The following is a 19,209-nucleotide window of genomic DNA, read 5'->3' on the forward strand; positions in this document are numbered from 1 at the left end:
GTCAGGCTGCGAGGTCGTCCTGAGGCCCCTCTCCCCAGGTCCCCGTGTGCTGAGGTCACCAAGTGCTCCTAAGGTAGCTTCACCCCTGCAGGCTCTTGGTCACCCTGACTTCCTCTCTAGGTTAACAAGACCTTCTGAACGGATTTCGCGAGACAGCAGGTGGCAGAGCAGTTAAGGTGCTGGACTCTCCCACATGGCCGACTGGGGTTCGAGTCCCAGACTAGCGGCTTGAAACTCGTACTGGGTATGTGTGTGTGCCCAGAATTTGGAGAAAGGAGAAGGGACTGTAGTGTGGCCATCCCCCTTGGGGGGTCATGTCTCACTTACTGTCTCTACAGTGAGTACACGCCCCTACAGCAAAAATCATCCTTTAAAAAAAAATGGGAACCACCAGGTGGCATGGTGGTTAAGGTGCTGGACACTCCTACATGGCCGACCACAGATTCGAGTCCTGGACCTAGTGGCTTCCTTTCTCACTTTCTCTGTCACTCTCTCTGGTCAAATTAAAATAAAATAATAATTATAATGACAAATGAAATTAAATAAATAATTCTTATTTTATTTTAATTTGACCAGAGAGATAGAGAGAGAAAGGGAAATCAGGAAAGCAAGCCACAAGGTCCAGGACTCGAATCACAATCAGCCATGTGGGAATCCACAAACCCAGCGACTTAAAACTCACATGGGGCACGTGTGCGTGCATGCCCAAAATCCAGATAGGAGAATGGAGGCGAAGGGATTGCGGCGTGGCCATCCCCCTAGGAGGCGATTTTTTTCTTTTTCTATCTCTCTGTCTCTGTCTCTCTGGTGAGCACATGTGCTCTATAGCAAAAATCTCTCGAAACAAACAAAAAAAGATTGTATTAATTGACTTAAGAAAGGATTTTTTTTTTCAATTCATCTCATGGCTTAAAATAGATATTTGATTTCAAATGCTAAACTCCTGACATGTCGCGTGTCACGTGTCACGTGTATTACAGTGTGATCCCGAGACTTCCTGACCCGGCTCTCACTGGGTACAGGGCCATCACCCGAAGTGTTCGTGTTCACCCACTGGTCGATAATTCAAAAATTACTCCGAAAACAGCACAAGGCTGACAGAAAGTCCCGCTACACAGACGGGGAACCAAATGGGACTGTTCGGGATGAGACAAAGGTAAAAGAAGATTATGTTCCCGAGGCACACGCTGGGCTGCGGCTGCTGGGAAAATCAGTAAGAAATATGAGTCAGGCCATGGCAGTAAGAGTAGTGAGGAACGTGTGTGTTCCCAAGGTGCAATTACAAAGCGTGGCTCAGGACTAAGGAGGGCAAACACCATTAATAGTTAACGCTAATGATTTAAGGAGGAGCGATGAGAGAGGAACGGCAGGTCTGGAGGCTGCGAGGATCCATTTCTGCTGCAGAACTGCCGAACGGTGACACGATACACAGAGATGCATTTACAGGGAGTCCCATTAGAAACTGTTCTGTGCATAATTTCAGTAACGGTTCAGGTGCCTTATTTACCAGCACGCTTTTCATTGAACCTGTTCTTGGGAGGTACGAGTCCAGGGGTTTCCTGGTCCTTATGCTGCTTACCCATAGCAGATACCCTCAGTCTCTAAGCAGTGTTCTTTTTCTCTTTTTTTTTTTTTTTTCTTTTTGGGAAAGGTTTTTGCTATAGGGCGCATGCGCTCACCAGAAAGCGAGAGAGCGAGACAGAGAGATAGACAGTGAGAAATCACCCCCCAGGGGGGGATGGCCACGCTGCGATCCCTTCTCCTCCATTCTCCTCTCGGGATCTTGGGCACATACACACATGCACCCGGCGTGAGTTTAAGCCACCAGGTCCGGGACTCGAACTGCAGTCGTCTACATGGGAGTCCAGCGACATAGCCATTACGCTAACTGCTGGTCCCTCTAAGCAGCGTTCTTGAGAGCTTGCATCATGTCTGATAGGGAGCTGTCCTGGTAGGGGTGAGTCTGTTTCTCTCTCTCCTTGCTCTCCTGTTGACAAGAAAACACCGAAGATTTCACCCTCTGTAAAAGCCATGGACGTCTCTGGGTCCGTCCTCAGAGCGCCTCTCCCCTGCCCCCGCCCCCGTCGATGCTGCAGAGCGTGTGCGTGTGAGCGAGCACCCTCCCAGCCGGGCACGGGCGTGTCCCGGTCCTCTTTCCTGTGCTTCTCCTTGCCGTCTGACTCTGGCCATGCACACACACATGCCTGGTGTGTCTCCTAGACACTGGGGCCAGGGTCTGAACTGCGATGAGCCCTTGGGACCCAGCGCCCAGGGTACAGCACTGAGTGACCGTGCTGCAGGGCGGCCCGTCGCCTCCCATCTTTCAGTCTTGGGGGGGTGGGTCAGATGATTATTTTTAGCTTCTTGGCCTTTCATGTCGGTAGTTCTTTCTCAGTCTGTAGTACAGGTAGTTATTTCTTGGCCTTTAATATATGTCGTTATGAGATTCTGACATACATGCTTCCCAGCAGCACTGTGGCAGCTTTTTCTGGCTGGAGGAGGAAGAGTTGGGTTGGACCTAGCACAGGGGCGGGGACGGTGGGGTGTGGTGCAGTGACCCGAGAGACCAGGAGGGGCCGAGCTACCGAATGTGCATGGGCCTCAGTGCAGCTGGAGACGGGCAGTGGCCTTATGAACCGGCCCGTCACTCCTTACCAGGGAGCTCGGACTCAGACTGTCTACTGCACCGTTCCCATTCTTTCTTTCTCCACACCAGCTTCCTCTCTCAGTCCAGTCTCTCCCCTCGTGCATGCTGATAAGAGCTGAGCCCTCATTCAGCTTGCAGCTCCTGCCTCGGTTCTTCGTCTGGGGCAGATGCCTGGGGAGGACGCTGACCGCTGTGTCATCTGGAGCTGCGTGCACACTTACCTCCTGCCCGTGGGCCAGCTGCCCTGTAGTCAGGGTTTCCTCTCTGCTCCAAAGTGGGAGGAGAGCAGAGTCGGGTAACGGAGCTTGTGCCTGCTCAGACAGCAGGGCTGTGGGCAGGGCGGTCCCCGCGGCAGCGGGCTGTAGAGCCATGGCAGATCGACGACCGTAAGCCTTTTGGGGGAATCAGCCAGGCTACGAAAAGACAGGTCTCGGAGCTCACCTAAACTAGCGTGCGTATTTCACAGGGAGTGGGCGCCTGTGCTTGGACCTCTTCATTACAACTGATGGTAGCTGGGCTGTAAGTGTGAATAAGATTCACGGCTCTTCCCCCGCCCGAATATATAAATAAATAAGTATAGCCTCGAGACTAGTTCGAAAGGAAGGATCCTTTGGAATGACCCTCTTGAATGGACACGGTCTTACCAGGTGCTAACATCCACACCTGCACTGAGGTCACTGCGAGGAGTGCTCATCTGGGGGCAGGCAAGAGGGGACACTCACCTGTCCACCCACTGCAAAGTCGTTTCAGAGCTTGTTCTGGTTAAATACGTACCTCAATATATTCGCCTACAACACGTAACTGTTCTCCCAATCTAATGCTACATAATTAATGCATAATTAATGCACAATTAATGGGTTTTTTTTGAGAGAGATTTTTGCCTTAGGGTGTGTGCATTCACTAGAGAGACAGAAAGAGAAAGCAAGAAATCACCACCCCAGGGGTGGGGAGCTGCAACCCCCTCTTCTCCATTCTCTTCTTGGTATTTCCGGAATGCATGCACATGCACCCAGTGTGAGTTTTAAGCCTCTGGGTCCAGGCCTTGAACCATGGTTGACCAAGTAGTAGTCCAGCACCTTAACCACTATGACACCTGCTGGCCCTGATAATTAATGGACTTTTATCAAAGGATTTCTGATAGTAAATACCAAGCCACCTTATGTCAGCATTCCCTAGCGTGGAGTTTTGAGTACTACGTTAGAACCCCAGGATGAACATGCTAACATACATATTTTTCATGATAAACAGCGGTAAAGGGAGCGAGGCAGTGGAGCAAGTGGTAACACAGCTGGACCCACATGGGGAGGCCTCCCTGTCCACCCCGGGGCTGCTCCATGCACACGCCTGTGATCCAGCCAGTGCAGGCTCATGGTGGACTGCAGAGTGAAGACCCTGCTGGGGGTGACTCTCTCTACCTCTCTCTTCCCTCTCTTTCCTTTGCTCATGGAAATAAATAAACTTTAAAATGTAGAAAGAAATATCAAAAAAGTAGTAAAAGATTTTAAGATATTGACCCACACTGAGAAGAAGGTATTTCGTGGAAGGCAGGTGTCTTCCACGGAGGCCCCATTAGCGTTTGGAACTAGGCGAGCCCTCGCTGTGGGGAGCTCTGCTGTGGCCTCCACACTCAAACGCTGGTCACACATGGCCACCCCTGACGTGTGACAACCGACTAAACTGCTCCCTGGGGGCAAAATCACCCTGAGTTTAAAACTGCAGGAAGACCTTTATTCCCCAGAGGAGTGACTTCCACTCAAAGTATTAAGAATTGTTTTCTAGTCATTGGAATCATTTTCAGATTTTACAAATACATTCTTCAGGAATTTCATTGAGCACTATGAGGTTGATAGCGTCTGTTTTGTCTCTCCTCAGTGAATCAAAAATCTCACATGCCTGACTTAGCCTGACAAATTTCATTAGCAGCCTCGTAGCCAGTAATTCTATTAATTTACTGCAGTGTCAGAGAATCCCCTGTGGCCCGTGGTGTCTAAATATGCTACACGTCCACTCAAGGAGTCCCTTGCAATCTTGAAAAAGCTGGCGGAACACTGGGAAAAGCACCTGGAAGAAAGATGATCTTCATGCCCTTGGCCAAAGAGCATTCATTTCTTTTTGAAGAAATACCCCATCTTCTTTGAAGTGTTGAACACTTTGGACTAATGAAGAATGAATAGAAAACTTGCATGGGAGAACAAAATAGTCCATGTCATCCTTTCCTTTCCATCTAAAAATAGGATTCACCAAAACAAAGTCATACACGTTATTATAGTTGGATGTCGCTGTTAACATTTATATGAGGGTGCGAGATAGGAAGAATAATTTATTTTAAAATACAGTGAGTAGCCCATCTGGCACGTAGATCAGGAATTCTCTCATGTGGAATCTGCCTCGCTTACAAGTTTGCTGAGGGCACATGCAGCACCGACGTGAAGGCCACGGGCACGGGCTCTCTGCAGGAGAAGGGCTGCTGTCCTGGGTCTGGAGCAGTGTGAACGGTGGACAAGGGGGTGTTCTGTATCCGATGTATTTCTACAACTTTCATCATTCTTACCATTCTTACCATAATTATCATTATCTACAAAGAGGTTCTACTGAGGTGATCCATCTCGAATGTCTGTAATTCCATTTATCATGTAGGATCGGATCCTAGATCTGCCTTCTCATCCTAGAAAAGCATTAAGAACAGGTTTGAAAGGCCTCGTCCACGCTCCCCGCCTGCAGGTACCCCGCCCAGCGCATGTGGGTACACGTTGTTATGGGGTTACTTCTGACTGCAGGTCGGGCGGTTACTGCTCTAATTTAGAACCACAATGGAACTTTTCTTAAGTTTGCTACAAGGCATGTGTGCTTGCCAGTGGGAGACAGACAGGGAGAGGGAAGGAGGAAGGGAGAGAGAGAGAGAGACAGAAAGCAAGAAATCGCCCCTAGGGGGATGGCTACACTGCAATCCCTTCTCCTCCATTCTCCTCTCAGGATCTTGGGCATGCACGCACACGCGCCCGGTGTGAGGTTAAGCCACCGGGTCTGGGACTCAAACCGCAGTCGGCTACATGGGAGTCCAGCGACATAGCCATTGCGCTAACTGCTGGTCCCGACAAACTCACATTTTAACAACAGCATTTATTATTATCATATCATTTTGCCATTAATCTAAAGCTGGCAAATAAAGTTACACACACTTGTCATGTACAACACGACATTTTGAAATCCTATTTGTTGTGCGGTGGTTAAACTGGGCTAACCAACATCTGCATTAGCGCATATACTTATTTTTTTGTGAAAACACTGAAAATAGGCTTTTCCAACACACATGAAAACTTTATTGAGGAGAATTTTGGAGTAGTTTTTTGAAGTTAACTTTTTAAAATAGGTTATTTATATCTTCCACGAGTGAAGAGCGATACGGCACCCTCCCAGGTCACGCCATCACAACCCGCCCCATCTCAGCCAGCCTGGATGAGGGGTGCCCACATGCTCACATCCTCGGGGGTCGGAGGTCAGACAGGAGCCCCGGCCTCCCAGAGTGTACGCCCACTGCTGCACGGCTGTCCCTCAGTGACGGTTTCACCACAGCGCCTCAGTGTAAGGAAATCCTGTCACACCCCCGGGAATCGGGATGCTAATGGGAATTTGAGGGGCCAGAAGGTGGTTAAGGTGCTGGACTCCCACGTGGTGGATGGCAGTTCGAGTCCCAAACCTGGCAGCTTGCTTTCTCCCTCTCCCTCTCTCTCTCTCTGTCTCTCTCTGGTCAAATTAAACAAATAATAATGATAGAAAATGAAATGAAATAAAATAATTCTTTGGGGACCGGCAGGTAGAATGGTGGTTAAGAGCCCTGGACTCCTACATGGCCGACCATGGTTCCAGTGCCAGACCCTGCAGCTTGTTTTTTCACTTTCCCTCTCTCTCTCTCACCCTGTCCATCTCTGGTAAAATTTAAATAAGTAAAAATTTAAATAAAATAATTCCTTTTTAAAAAAAAAATTCGATGCGAGTACTGAAACATACATCCCATCATTGAGTGTGTAGTCACCATGGCGAAGTCCTCAGCAATGTGACTTTAGCTAGTTACTGGTCTCACACTGACTGCACTCCAGAGATGAACCCAGCATCAAGCCTTCTAATTGATCACAATTGTTTATTTCCATGGAAAAAGTTAATTTATGTTTAATATGCAGTGGGTACTCGCTCACCAGAGAGAGCCAAAGAGGAACAGAGAGAAGGAAGTGAACAGCACGCCCCGGAAGGACGGCCATGCTGCAATCCTTTCTCCTCCATTGTCCTCGTGGGATTTGGGGCACACGCCAAGCCTCTGGTCTGGAACTCACTCTGTGCAGTCAGCCACGTGGGACCCAGCCACCTTACCCGCCACGCCACCAGCTGACGGCACAACTGCTGATTTTGCTGCTCATTGGTTTTTGATACAGGGCATGTGCAGTTATCAGAGAGCGTGAGAAACCACATCCCAGTCCTTCCCCATTCTCCTTTCCAGATTTGGGCACACGTGTACTCGTGCCCAGTGTGTGTTTGAAGCTGCGAGTCTGACACTCAGGACTGGGCACTCGCTCTGTGAGGTCGGCCGTGTGGGATCCTGCCTCCTTACCCACCACGCCACCTGCTGGCCCACAGTTGCCTAGTCATGGCTGGCAGGGTCCACCTGCTTGATATTTCATAAACATCTCCTGAAAGGCGAAAACATGGTACGAGTGAGTAGGCACCCTCCGAGTATTTGGAAGTGTGCCATATGTAATTCTGAAGGTAGCGTTTTGTTCAGCATATTATGATTTCTGAAACAACTTTACCTGGCTTTCTCACAATAACCCAGTGAAATGTTGTTTTGTTCACGTTAGAAGGTGTCCCTGTTGTTCACGGTCACACAGACTTACGCGTGACAGAGCTCAGAGTCAAGGTGTTTTCTTGGTGTCTGGGAACTCGGAAACTATCCAATTCAGTTTCCTCCATGAAGGCATGATATTACCATGAGCGTGAGGATGCAGAGAATGGTAGCAATGGAGAACAGGATTATATGTACCTTTTTTTTTTTCCATGTGAAGGTAAAGTGGGAGAAAATTGTAGACCTTTGGAAAGATACGTGATTAATAACAATGAATCTCTTTGCCATCGAACAAGAAAGCTTTGACCTGTTGCAAGGTGGTTTCTGAGTAAACAGCATACACGTTCTTGACGTCTGGTTAAAGGGAGGTGGACTTAATTATCCAGAATGAATGTTACCTTTCAGGATTTTTCCGAAATGCTTACTTTCTGTATGGAGGCACGTGAGGTCCATAAAGCGCAATTAGCTTCAGTGTTTGTCAACTTGCTGTGTGCGGATTTGGGGGTGCAGAGCCGGGGCGGGGTGAGGCAGCGTCCGTCGTCCCCCCCGCCCCGTGCAGAGAAGCCAGCCTCCTGCTCTGTGTCGAGTTCCGTCTGTTCAGGGCTGCTGGATCCTGCTGTGCTGCTGATTTACTCTCAGTGGATGGTCATACCCCGTGCTGGTACGGTTCTTTAAAACGCATGGCTGAAGCGCTGAGACCGTCACCCTTCCTCCCCTGTGGCTTGGTCCCTGTTCCCAACCCAAAGCCTATGCCTCTCACTGCCCGGGAAATCTGGGGAGGAAGACACGCGGGTGGTGACCTCAGCGTGGCCTTTCATGGGAGACTTGACAGCTTCCAGCTCACCAGGCAAACCAGTTCCTAAAATGAAGCTATTAGGTCATCGGGAACAGTTCTTCTACGCAAAAATGTGTCATGACTTTTCCAACGATCCAATAGAATAAGGTAAAAAGGAGCCGGTTGAGCGAGCCTGTCCCCGATGTCAGTCTTCAGGCCACAGAAACAACTCCAACTGCACACCTCTATAACTGCCTTCAGGACGGCTGGAAGTCACTAGAAAGGTCCAGAGAAAGGCAATTGACAACCTGTATGAGTCGAACAGAGAAACGGAAATGTTTCATTCAAAAAGTATTTGCAGTTTGGGGACCAGCAGTTAGCGTAATGGCTATGTCGCTGAACTCCCATGTAGTAGATTGTGGTTCGAGTCCCGGACCCGGTGGCTTAAACTCACACCGAGCATGTGTGCGTGTGTGCCTAAGATCCTGAGAGGAGAATGGAGGAGAAGGGATTGCGGCGTGGCCATCCCCCTGGAGGGTGATTTCTGGCTTTCTGTCTCTATGTCTTTCTCTCTGTCTGTCCGGTAAGTGCATGCGCCCTGTAGCAAAAACCACTCAAAAAAAAAAAAAAAAAAAGTATATGCAGTTTTAAAAAACATTCCTTTCAAGTGAATTCACTTTTAGCTACTTTTGATCAAACATTCCTTTCCAAAACGGAACTACAGAATATCTGGAGGTGAATCTCTGTGAGTGTGGGTCTCTCTGCGAGGTTTCCCTTATGATCGCACTACCTCGACTGCCAACCTTGACTTCAACTGCATGACTTCGCTCTGTGGCTAGAAGTGTCTGTCCAGACACTCAGGTAGGGAGGGCCCTAGTTCAATACCTGTTGGGGGCCCTGTTCTTGAAGGTGCAAATTTCTACACGTTCAAACGCAGGCTCAGGGGACATTGGGCCGAGGGTCTGTGAGCTCCCACAGAGGCCCCTGCCATCAGTTCTTAACAAAGGGCTTTAGACGACGACAGTAAAATTCCCTTTCGGTCTCCTTTGTTTCGCAGGACTACACGCTTACCATGTATTTCCAGCAGTCCTGGAAAGACAAAAGGCTTTCTTACTCTGGAATCCCGCTGAACCTCACCTTAGACAACAGAGTGGCTGACCAGCTCTGGGTACCAGACACCTACTTCCTGAATGACAAGAAGTCGTTCGTGCACGGTGTCACGGTGAAAAATCGCATGATCCGGCTGCACCCCGATGGGACGGTCCTCTACGGCCTCCGGTAAGTGGCTCTGCTCCGCGTTGCGCGTTTTGCTGCTGTTTTTGTAGCAGATGTTTTATTCTTTACTTTTGGAAATGAGGAGAAGGGAAGAGCTGAGTTAGAGTATTTAAATACTCTTAGATGTGTAATAAACTGATAGTAAAGATCGTATTGAAGATTTGGAACCGGATGAGTTCAATTTTGGCAACGCTGTCCATCACGTGTAAGTGAATTCTTTGCCTGACCTTCAAATGAGAAACATCTTAATAAAATGCCTTTGCTAGACAGATTTCACATGGAGGCCACGTTCTTCAAGTTGTATCTTCTTTGAGTCAATTCCTTGATTATCCGGAAGGCACCCAGGCTGAACTAAGATGTGCTCGGCGTGGAATATAGCTGCTGCACTAGGAAACCTTTTTTTTTTTTTTTTTTGAAGAAATAGAGATTTATTTTGTGCTGGCTTTGAAAGGGTCCTCTTGTTTTTATCCCTTTAAATTTTTGTGCTTTAGTTTTTATATGTAAGTCTATGTTTCACACTGAATTTGTGTTTTCTGTGCGGTAGGGTACAGGCTTGGGGTTTTCCAAAGGGCTATCCAGTTACTCCAGCCCCGTTCGTCTACAGATTTCCCTTTCCTGGATAGCATGCTGGTGCCTCTGACAGACGGGGGGTAGGGGGGGGTAGGGGTGGAGGGGGCGTGTCTGGCCTCTCTTCTGATCCATTGTTCTGCATGTCTGTCTAGACGTGCTGTGAATGATTGTAGCCAGGAGTTTAAGTCTTCCAACTTCGCACTTATTTCTCAAGACTTCTTCGCTTATTTTTGGCACTTTGAATCTCCCTAAAACTTTTAAAATCACCTTATCAATATCTATTTAACAGTCTGCTGGAATTACAATTGGGATTCTTGGCTCCATAGATCAGTTTCGGAAGAATTGGCATCTTAATGTTACCAGGTCTTCCTATCTGTGACATGCTATATTTCCATTTATTTAGGTTACATATAGTTTATATCAGCAACGTGCTAGATGGTAGTGGGTTTTGTTTTGTTTTCATTTGTTTAAAAATCAAGGATAAAGGGGTGTTTGTAGTCCTCATACAGTTAAGAGCTTATGAAAACTTTCAGGCTATGTTTCAAAATCGACGTCCAGTTTTGCCGAAGCATGCCTGCACTGCGGCTTGTCACTCTAGGTATGCGAAGTGGTGGCTCTTTAACCTTTGGTGTCCTTTCCGTGATCCCTTTGAAAAGCAGACAAGAGCCAGCTATCCACAAACCCATATAGGCCCCAAGTTTTCCTGCCTTTTCAGAGTATTCGTAAGGCCCTCAAATACTTTCCTGGGCCATGAATACCAAGCTAAAACTCTGGTGATAGGGGTCAGATCCTACAATCAAGTTCACCGGTACCCCAAACAATATGCAAGTAACAAACTATGCGTGATAAAACTTCTAATCTTAACCTAGTGGTTAGTTAGTTAGTTAATGCATAGTAAAATCATGTAATTTTGTTCAAGTTGGTCTCTACAAAATGTTTGGGATTTTTCTACCCTTTCAGTATCCCAAGAACTTTCAACTCCAGTTAAAAATTTCTGAGCTATAAGTTTCTCAGAGGGGCCAGCAGATGGCATGGTGGTTATGGCTCTGGACTCCCATATGGCAGACCCTAGTTCGAGTCCTGAATGTGGTGGCCTGAAAATCACACTGGGTGCATGGGCATGTGTGGCCAAAATCCCAAGAGGAGGGTGGAGGAGAAGGGATTGTGGTGTGGCCACCTCCCGCCAAGAGTGATTGTTCACTTCCCCTGCTGTCTGTCTCCAGTGAGTGCACACCCTCTGGGAAAAACCTTTAAAAAAAGTTTCTCAGCAAAGTGATTAAATAAACTAACAGTTCTGTGAGTCTACTGACAATTACTGTAGGCAACATCTGCTAACCCAAGGCCGGCGACTGATCATGAGTGAAGTGAACACACCGGAAGCCCGTTACGTGGAGCTATCAGCTATCAGACACACCTGAGGCATGCAGGGTGCACACCCTTCTGAAGCATCTGAGATAATTATGCCTTTACCCATCTTATGAGACTGACCACCACTGCGTGTACACATATACTAAGGAGTTAAGACTATGTGGGACTCAGCAGATGGTGGAATGGTTATGTTGCTGGACTCCCATGTACTCAACTGCAGTTCAAGTCCTGGACCCCGAGGCTTAAAAGTCATGCCAGGCATTTGTGTGTGTGTGTACCCAAAATCCCAAGAGGAGAAGGGACTGTGGCATGGTCATCCCCCCCGGGGGTGATTTCTCACTTTCTGTCTCTCTGTCTCTTTCTCTGTCTCTCCAGTGAGTGCGCATACCCTATAGCAAAAATCTCTCAAAAAAATGTTAAAAAGACAAAGACTATATAAGAAGTCATTTGGTTATAGGAGAAAAGGTAATTAGATTTTTTTGACAGATAAGAATGTGGTTGCATTCTCATTTACAGAGAACTGCACTTTAGCATTTCCCAAATCCTTTAGTGTCCACCAATGAGAATGAGATAAAGGAAGAAACATATTTGAGGATCAAGAAGGTCACACATCATTTGACAGTTGGGAAAAACGGAGGCACAGGATGGGGAAGGCCTCACCTAAGGGCATATTAATGTAACGGCAGAGTGAACTACAGTTCACGAATCCTGATTCCCGTCCTGGCTTTCCCCAGTCCACCGCCTCTCAAGGGTACACAGACGTCAACACTTCCTTCCGCGTTGTGCAACGTTGCTTTCTCGACTTCAGGGCCAAGTGGGTCATTGCAGCTGTGAGCCTGCAGGTGGGCAACAGCCTTCTGCAGAGAAGCACAAACCGTCCTCTATCTGGGCTCTCGTCTGCGGCATCAGCTTTCTTTGTCCGAGCCTGTCCGAGCCTCACACCAGCTCTGCTGTCGTCCCTTCTTCCTCCATTTCTTCCTCACTCTTCGCTCCTGGGTGTGGCTTTTCCTCTCCTTAGAAGTTATAAACTTATAGCGATGGACTCCCATGGCCGACCGTGGTTCAAGTCCCGGACCCAGTGGTTTGACGAGTGCAGCTCTGGACTCCCATATGGCAGACCCTAGTTCGAGTCCTGAATGTGGTGGCCTGAAAATCACACTGGGTGCATGGGCATGTGTGGCCAAAATCCCAAGAGGAGGGTGGAGGAGAAGGGATTGTGGTGTGGCCACCTCCCGCCAAGAGTGATTGTTCACTTCCCCTGCTGTCTGTCTCCAGTGAGTGCACACCCTCTGGGAAAAACCTTTAAAAAAAGTTTCTCAGCAAAGTGATTAAATAAACTAACAGTTCTGTGAGTCTACTGACAATTACTGTAGGCAACATCTGCTAACCCAAGGCCGGCGACTGATCATGAGTGAAGTGAACACACCGGAAGCCCGTTACGTGGAGCTATCAGCTATCAGACACACCTGAGGCATGCAGGGTGCACACCCTTCTGAAGCATCTGAGATAATTATGCCTTTACCCATCTTATGAGACTGACCACCACTGCGTGTACACATATACTAAGGAGTTAAGACTATGTGGGACTCAGCAGATGGTGGAATGGTTATGTTGCTGGACTCCCATGTACTCAACTGCAGTTCAAGTCCTGGACCCCGAGGCTTAAAAGTCATGCCAGGCATTTGTGTGTGTGTGTACCCAAAATCCCAAGAGGAGAAGGGACTGTGGCATGGTCATCCCCCCCGGGGGTGATTTCTCACTTTCTGTCTCTCTGTCTCTTTCTCTGTCTCTCCAGTGAGTGCGCATACCCTATAGCAAAAATCTCTCAAAAAAATGTTAAAAAGACAAAGACTATATAAGAAGTCATTTGGTTATAGGAGAAAAGGTAATTAGATTTTTTTGACAGATAAGAATGTGGTTGCATTCTCATTTACAGAGAACTGCACTTTAGCATTTCCCAAATCCTTTAGTGTCCACCAATGAGAATGAGATAAAGGAAGAAACATATTTGAGGATCAAGAAGGTCACACATCATTTGACAGTTGGGAAAAACGGAGGCACAGGATGGGGAAGGCCTCACCTAAGGGCATATTAATGTAACGGCAGAGTGAACTACAGTTCACGAATCCTGATTCCCGTCCTGGCTTTCCCCAGTCCACCGCCTCTCAAGGGTACACAGACGTCAACACTTCCTTCCGCGTTGTGCAACGTTGCTTTCTCGACTTCAGGGCCAAGTGGGTCATTGCAGCTGTGAGCCTGCAGGTGGGCAACAGCCTTCTGCAGAGAAGCACAAACCGTCCTCTATCTGGGCTCTCGTCTGCGGCATCAGCTTTCTTTGTCCGAGCCTGTCCGAGCCTCACACCAGCTCTGCTGTCGTCCCTTCTTCCTCCATTTCTTCCTCACTCTTCGCTCCTGGGTGTGGCTTTTCCTCTCCTTAGAAGTTATAAACTTATAGCGATGGACTCCCATGGCCGACCGTGGTTCAAGTCCCGGACCCAGTGGTTTGACGAGTGCATGTGTGTCCAAAATCCCAGGAGGAGAATGGAGAAGGGATTGTAGCGTGGCCATCCTCCCAGGGGGTGATTTCTCAGTTTCCCTCTCACTGTCTCTTTCTCTCTCTCTTCGGTGAGTGCACATGCCCTAAGGCAAAAAACCTACAAACAAACAAACAAAAAAAGAAGTTATGGATAACCTGGAGAGGCCATTAGGTATAGCAGAGAAAGTATGACATCAGGACTCAGAACTGAAGTTGGGCTCAAATGCCAGTTTTCTGCCTGCGTGACCTCGGGTGAATTGCGTAAATTGGCTGAAGCTTAGTTTTATTATCTGTGGTAAGGGGCTAATACTCCCTGACTCATATGGGGAGTTAGGATCTTATGAAATAATTAATACGATAATGCATAGTAAAGCCTAACTAGTGTTTTACTTAAGTAATCGTGCTTTATATAGCCTTTTTAGGTGCTAGAAAACTGCATGCTGAAGGTAGTTCTCTAATGCCCCAGAGAGTCAATGACTAGAACAGACAGAAAGTTGTCCAATTAAGAAAGCACGCACTGGGGGCCGGCAGGTCACGTGGTGGTTAGGGCGCTGGACTCCCACACGACCGACCGTGGTTTGAGTCCTAGACCTGGTGGCTTACTTTCCATTTTCCTGCTCTTTCTCTCTGTGTCTCCCTCTGGTCAAATGAAAAAATAATAATTAATAAACTTAAATAAATGACTCTTTTTTAAAAAAAAGCAAGCACTCGTCCTGGGCTTGTATCTGCCCGCATTCCCTACTGTGGCCCGATACTAATTCCCAAGTGTTGGTGGGAACCTGTCATAGTGGCAGAGTGGGAAGCACCAGGACTGGAACCGAGAGACTTGAGGAGGGTTCATGTCATCAGTAAGCCATCGTGCCTCACTGAGCTTTAGGTCCTCCAGCCTGAAAGAGGAGAGACCAGACAAATCACCACCACCACCCCCCAGCTCCCTTCTAAGCCTCAGCCCCGTTGTGTTTGTTTTAATTCCTCTGCTGTGACATTTCCTAGTCTTAGAAATGACAATCAGCACAATTTTCCTTTGTAAGAGCCTTTTTAAGAATAACTGTCATTTATCACTTCCTGAGCACACACACTAGAAAACCCTTATAATAGAACATATATATTGGGGCCAGCAGTTAGCATAATGGCTATGTCGCTGGACTTCCATGTAGTCGACCGTGGTGCGAGTCCTGGTCCTGGCGGCTTAAACTCACACCGGGCGTGTGTGCGTGAGTGCCCAAGATCCTGAGAGGAGAATGAAGGAGAAGGGATTGAGGCGTGGCCATCCCCCCTAGGGAGTGATTTCTCGCTTTTTGTCTCTCTGTCTCTCTCTGTCTTTCTAGCGAGCGCACGCGCCCTATGGCAAACCCCCCCAAATAAAAAAATAGCATTGGCATGTTTATAGCTGTACGGAGATCAGACATGAGTAATCAGGAGAACGAAACTTCTTGCCTGTTCCTTTCTGCAAGTCCAGCTGAGAGCCATGAAAGTGGCCACGCATTAACGATTAGTTATTGTTAATGACGGCGTCAGTCAGTACACCCCAAAGTGCCTTGGAACAGGTGTTCCGTCCTCACGACCACGTCACTGAACCAAGTCAGACATTGGCTGTATTCCACTCAACGCAAGGTGCTACAGCTGGACTTACGGGAAGCCACAGAGACACGCCGAGCTCGTTTCTGTCTTGTGAACGGTGTGAACTATGTCCACTCGGCTCTTATACCCAAAGGATGGCGCCCAGTCCTGCAGGCCCTGCAGACCACAGGGCGGTACCTGACTGGGCTGGTACTTACAGAGGAAGCACGCAGCTGTGGGACGGAGACAGGAGGGACGCCATCCCTGTGCCTCCTGCTGCCGGGCACCCTTGCTGTGACAAAACATTCCACCCAGACGTGGGTGACCCACGTCTACTCCCTCGACCCCTTCCGGGCATCCAGAGAAGGAAGTGTGCGGTGAGCTGTGAATTGTTAGGAGACAGGACATCAGTCCACGTCCCACCCGCCTTCTGCCCTCAGAGCACAGAATGTCCTTGTCTTTCCTGCTCCAAAGTGGAGCCGGCACGGGGACCAGCAGATGGCATAATGGTTCCGTCACTAGACTCCCACATAGTCCAACACGGGTTCAAGTCTCGGACACAGCAGCTTAAAACTCATGGTGCATATGCACGCATGCCCCAAATCCCGAGAGGAGAATGGGGGAGGGGTTATGGAGTGGCCATCCCCCTGAGGGGTGATTTGTCATTTTGTATCTCTCTGTCTGTCTGTCTCTCCGATGGGCACACATGCCCTATAACAAAAATCTCTCTAAAAAATAAGCAGTGGGGACCAGAACTCCCATGTAGTGGACCGCAGTTCGAGTCCCAGACGTGGTGGCTTAAAACTCACGCCAGGCACCTGTGTGTGCGTGTCTAAGATCCCGAGAGGAGATTGGAGGAGAAGGGATTGCGGCGTGGCCATCTCCCCGGGGGGTGTGTCTCTCTCTTTCTGGTGAGCGCACACGCCCTATAGCAAAAACCTCTCCAAAATAAATAAATAAGTGAAAATAAAATGTGGAGCAGCACATCAACCTGCTCAGGGCCACACACCAGGTCCTCACCACAGCCCTGTCTTCCTCATCCTTCTTCCACCTAACTCTGAGGGAGGCCCCTCTTCCCTGGCTAACCTCTACATCAGCGTTTCCTAGTGCCGCTGCTCAGCCTTTTCCGACCTCGCTCCCTGGTTCTTCAAGCCTGCAGTCTTGTCTCTGCGGACTCCCTGTGGGCTTCCTCCGTAAGCACTGCTCTCCCTCAGCCTCGGTGTCCGGCGCCCTCCCACTGTGCTCTTACTCCTCAGTTCCCAAGATAGGGCCCTGCCCTGCCCTGCCCGAGCTGCGCCCACAACACCACCACCATCTCTGCTCTCCCTCTGCAATCTCGACCTCCCTGAACCGACCCTGACTTCAGGGTTTCCAAGACCCAGCACAATTATTTTTTTTAATTGTTCTTCTTCTATCATTTAAAAAAAGTTTTTAATCTATTTATTTTTTCCATGAATGAGACAGAGAGACACACACACACGTAGAAAGACAGAGAGACAGAACCTTCAGCAAGGCCTTGACTGCACTGCACCCCACCTCGGCCAGCCCTGGACCATGGACACTCAAACACCCACACACCCGGAGAGGTCTCTGGACTCGAACCCAGAGCTGTTGAGCTTCACAGCATCAGGTCTTACTGAGACGACAGAATCCCGGTCCGCTCTGGTTCTTCGATATTCTGTCACCGGCTTCTCTTTTACTTCTAGTTGTGAAGTAGATTCTATAAGGATCCCTCGGGCTTTGACAGGTCATCGAGTTTAATGACCTTAAATAATTAAAACCTTAAGCAATGGAATTTTACAGGAAGACTCCTAATTGCATACCGAGTATCTAGATGCAGGTGCCCTGCTCGCTCCTGACCGGGCTCTTACTCGATACAATTTGCTTTTCTCCAAACGAGGCCCCTCTGCTTTCACAGCTGCTAACCGTCTCCACCCAGCCCACAGGGCAGACAGGAGGCACCCCTGACTCCACCCCCCCTTGTCCCTGAGACCTAATCTCCTGCCTCTAATTCACTTTATCCCCTCTGTCTTCTCCATCCCCAACCATTCCTGTCGCCTAACTTAGCATCTTCCCTGCTGCTGCCTGGACAATTTGCTCTCGATTTTGCTCCTCTTCCCTGTCATCTTATTCCTTCCCCAGAGCATGTCAGACCCTACCACCCAACACGGGAAAACAGCCTCCACAGTTCTTAGAAAATTAAGTTTTCTCTCTTCTGTCTGGAATCTACAACCCTTTCCTTATTTTTCTAAACACATCTAAGGCATTTCCAACTCAAATACGTCCCAGTGAATGCACAGGAAATACTTACACTAAATATTGTCCCTGGAATTCAAATTTTACGCGCGGTCCTGTACCCCTTCTGGCTGTGCTGCAGCTCTGCTGGTGTGGCCCTCTCTCCTCGGCCACTGCAGCGCCTTCCTCCACCCGGCTTCCCTCACCTCACCTTTGAAAACCCCCCTGCCGAATTCCACTTTCTTTGTGAAGAGGGTTACAATCTTCCTACCCAGGAAAAGGCTGTAGGACTTGATACCTTCCTGCGCTTTCCTCGCATGAAGACCCAGGAGATGTCTAACTTCCCTGTGATGTTTTCTCTTTCTGGGTCCTAGTTATTTCCTGCGATATACACGGGATTGTGTATTTGTTGGAATTGGGAACTGGATTTTCTTAACCTTTGTGTCATCTTTCTCAAACTCAATTCCCCCAAAATGTTTATAAAATAAAGTGAAAATGTGTAGGCTGTAGTCACCTGACTCGTGATGGTAATTAGCAGCCACGTCGCCTATGTCTAAATGAAGCTTTTGAGCCAAAAAGCGATTCTCACTGTTAGTCATCAGATGCATTCTGCCTCCTGCCTGAGCACAGGCCCGCGGGTCATCCACACGCATGCTCTCCAAGGTCTACCCCATGCGTGCTGAAAGGCCTTGATCCTTCCCTCGAAGTGGCAGGCGTGGGGTTATTCATTCTGGGAAGGTATTTGATGAGTATGGAGCCTCCTGGAACTGCCCTTCCCTCTGCCTTCCCCTCCTAACCCGAGCCACTTGCTTCCCTTTCAAGTTCCACAGGGTTCTTCCCTTCCTCTTCTACCAGAGTGTAGCCCAGGGCCAGGCGGCTTTGGTAGGCGAGGTGAGAATGGGGAGTGGGGTGGAGGGTGGGATCGGGGCTGCTTGTCTTCTTCCAGTGCTCATGAAATAGAAGTGCCATTTTGGCAGTATTTGGAAGTGGGACCTTACAATTTTTTTTTTTGGAGAGGTTTTTCCTATAGGGCGCATGCACATGCCAGAAAGACAGAGACAGAGAGACAGAAAGCGAGAAATCACCCCCCCTCCCCCAGCTGCGGATGGCCATGCTGCAATCCCTTCTCCTCCTTTCTCCTCTCAGGATCTTGAGCACGCACACACCTGTGCCCAGCATGAGTTTAAGCCTCTGGGTCCAGGACTCGAACTGCGGTTGACTACATGGGAGTCCAGCGACATGGCCATTACGCCGACTGCTGGTTCCTGGAGGCGGGACCTTTAACAGGTGTTTAGGTTCTGAGGACTCTGCTCTCATAAGTGGACCAACACCATGACCCCAGACTGGCTTTGCTGCTGTGGGAGTGGGTTCCCCCAGACGTGCACTCCCACATCTTCCTCTCCATCTCC

At 48.7% G+C, this 19,209-nt stretch overlaps 1 protein-coding gene across 1 annotated transcript in view; it reads left to right on the forward strand.

The window, feature by feature from the left end:
* Positions 1-7,344: 7,344 nt before the first annotated feature.
* Positions 7,345-19,209, forward strand: part of GABRB1 (gamma-aminobutyric acid type A receptor subunit beta1) — a 353,552-nt gene continuing 341,687 nt past the window's right edge. The window contains exons 1-2 of the mRNA XM_027775586.1: positions 7,345-7,353; positions 9,314-9,534. Coding sequence (XP_027631387.1) covers positions 7,345-7,353; positions 9,314-9,534 — 230 coding nt within the window. The remainder of the gene's footprint in view (positions 7,354-9,313; positions 9,535-19,209) is intronic.

The sequence above is a fragment of the Tupaia chinensis genome, unplaced genomic scaffold, assembly GCF_000334495.1.
Source record: "Tupaia chinensis unplaced genomic scaffold, TupChi_1.0 Scaffold000054_1, whole genome shotgun sequence".
NCBI lineage: Eukaryota > Metazoa > Chordata > Mammalia > Scandentia > Tupaiidae > Tupaia > Tupaia belangeri.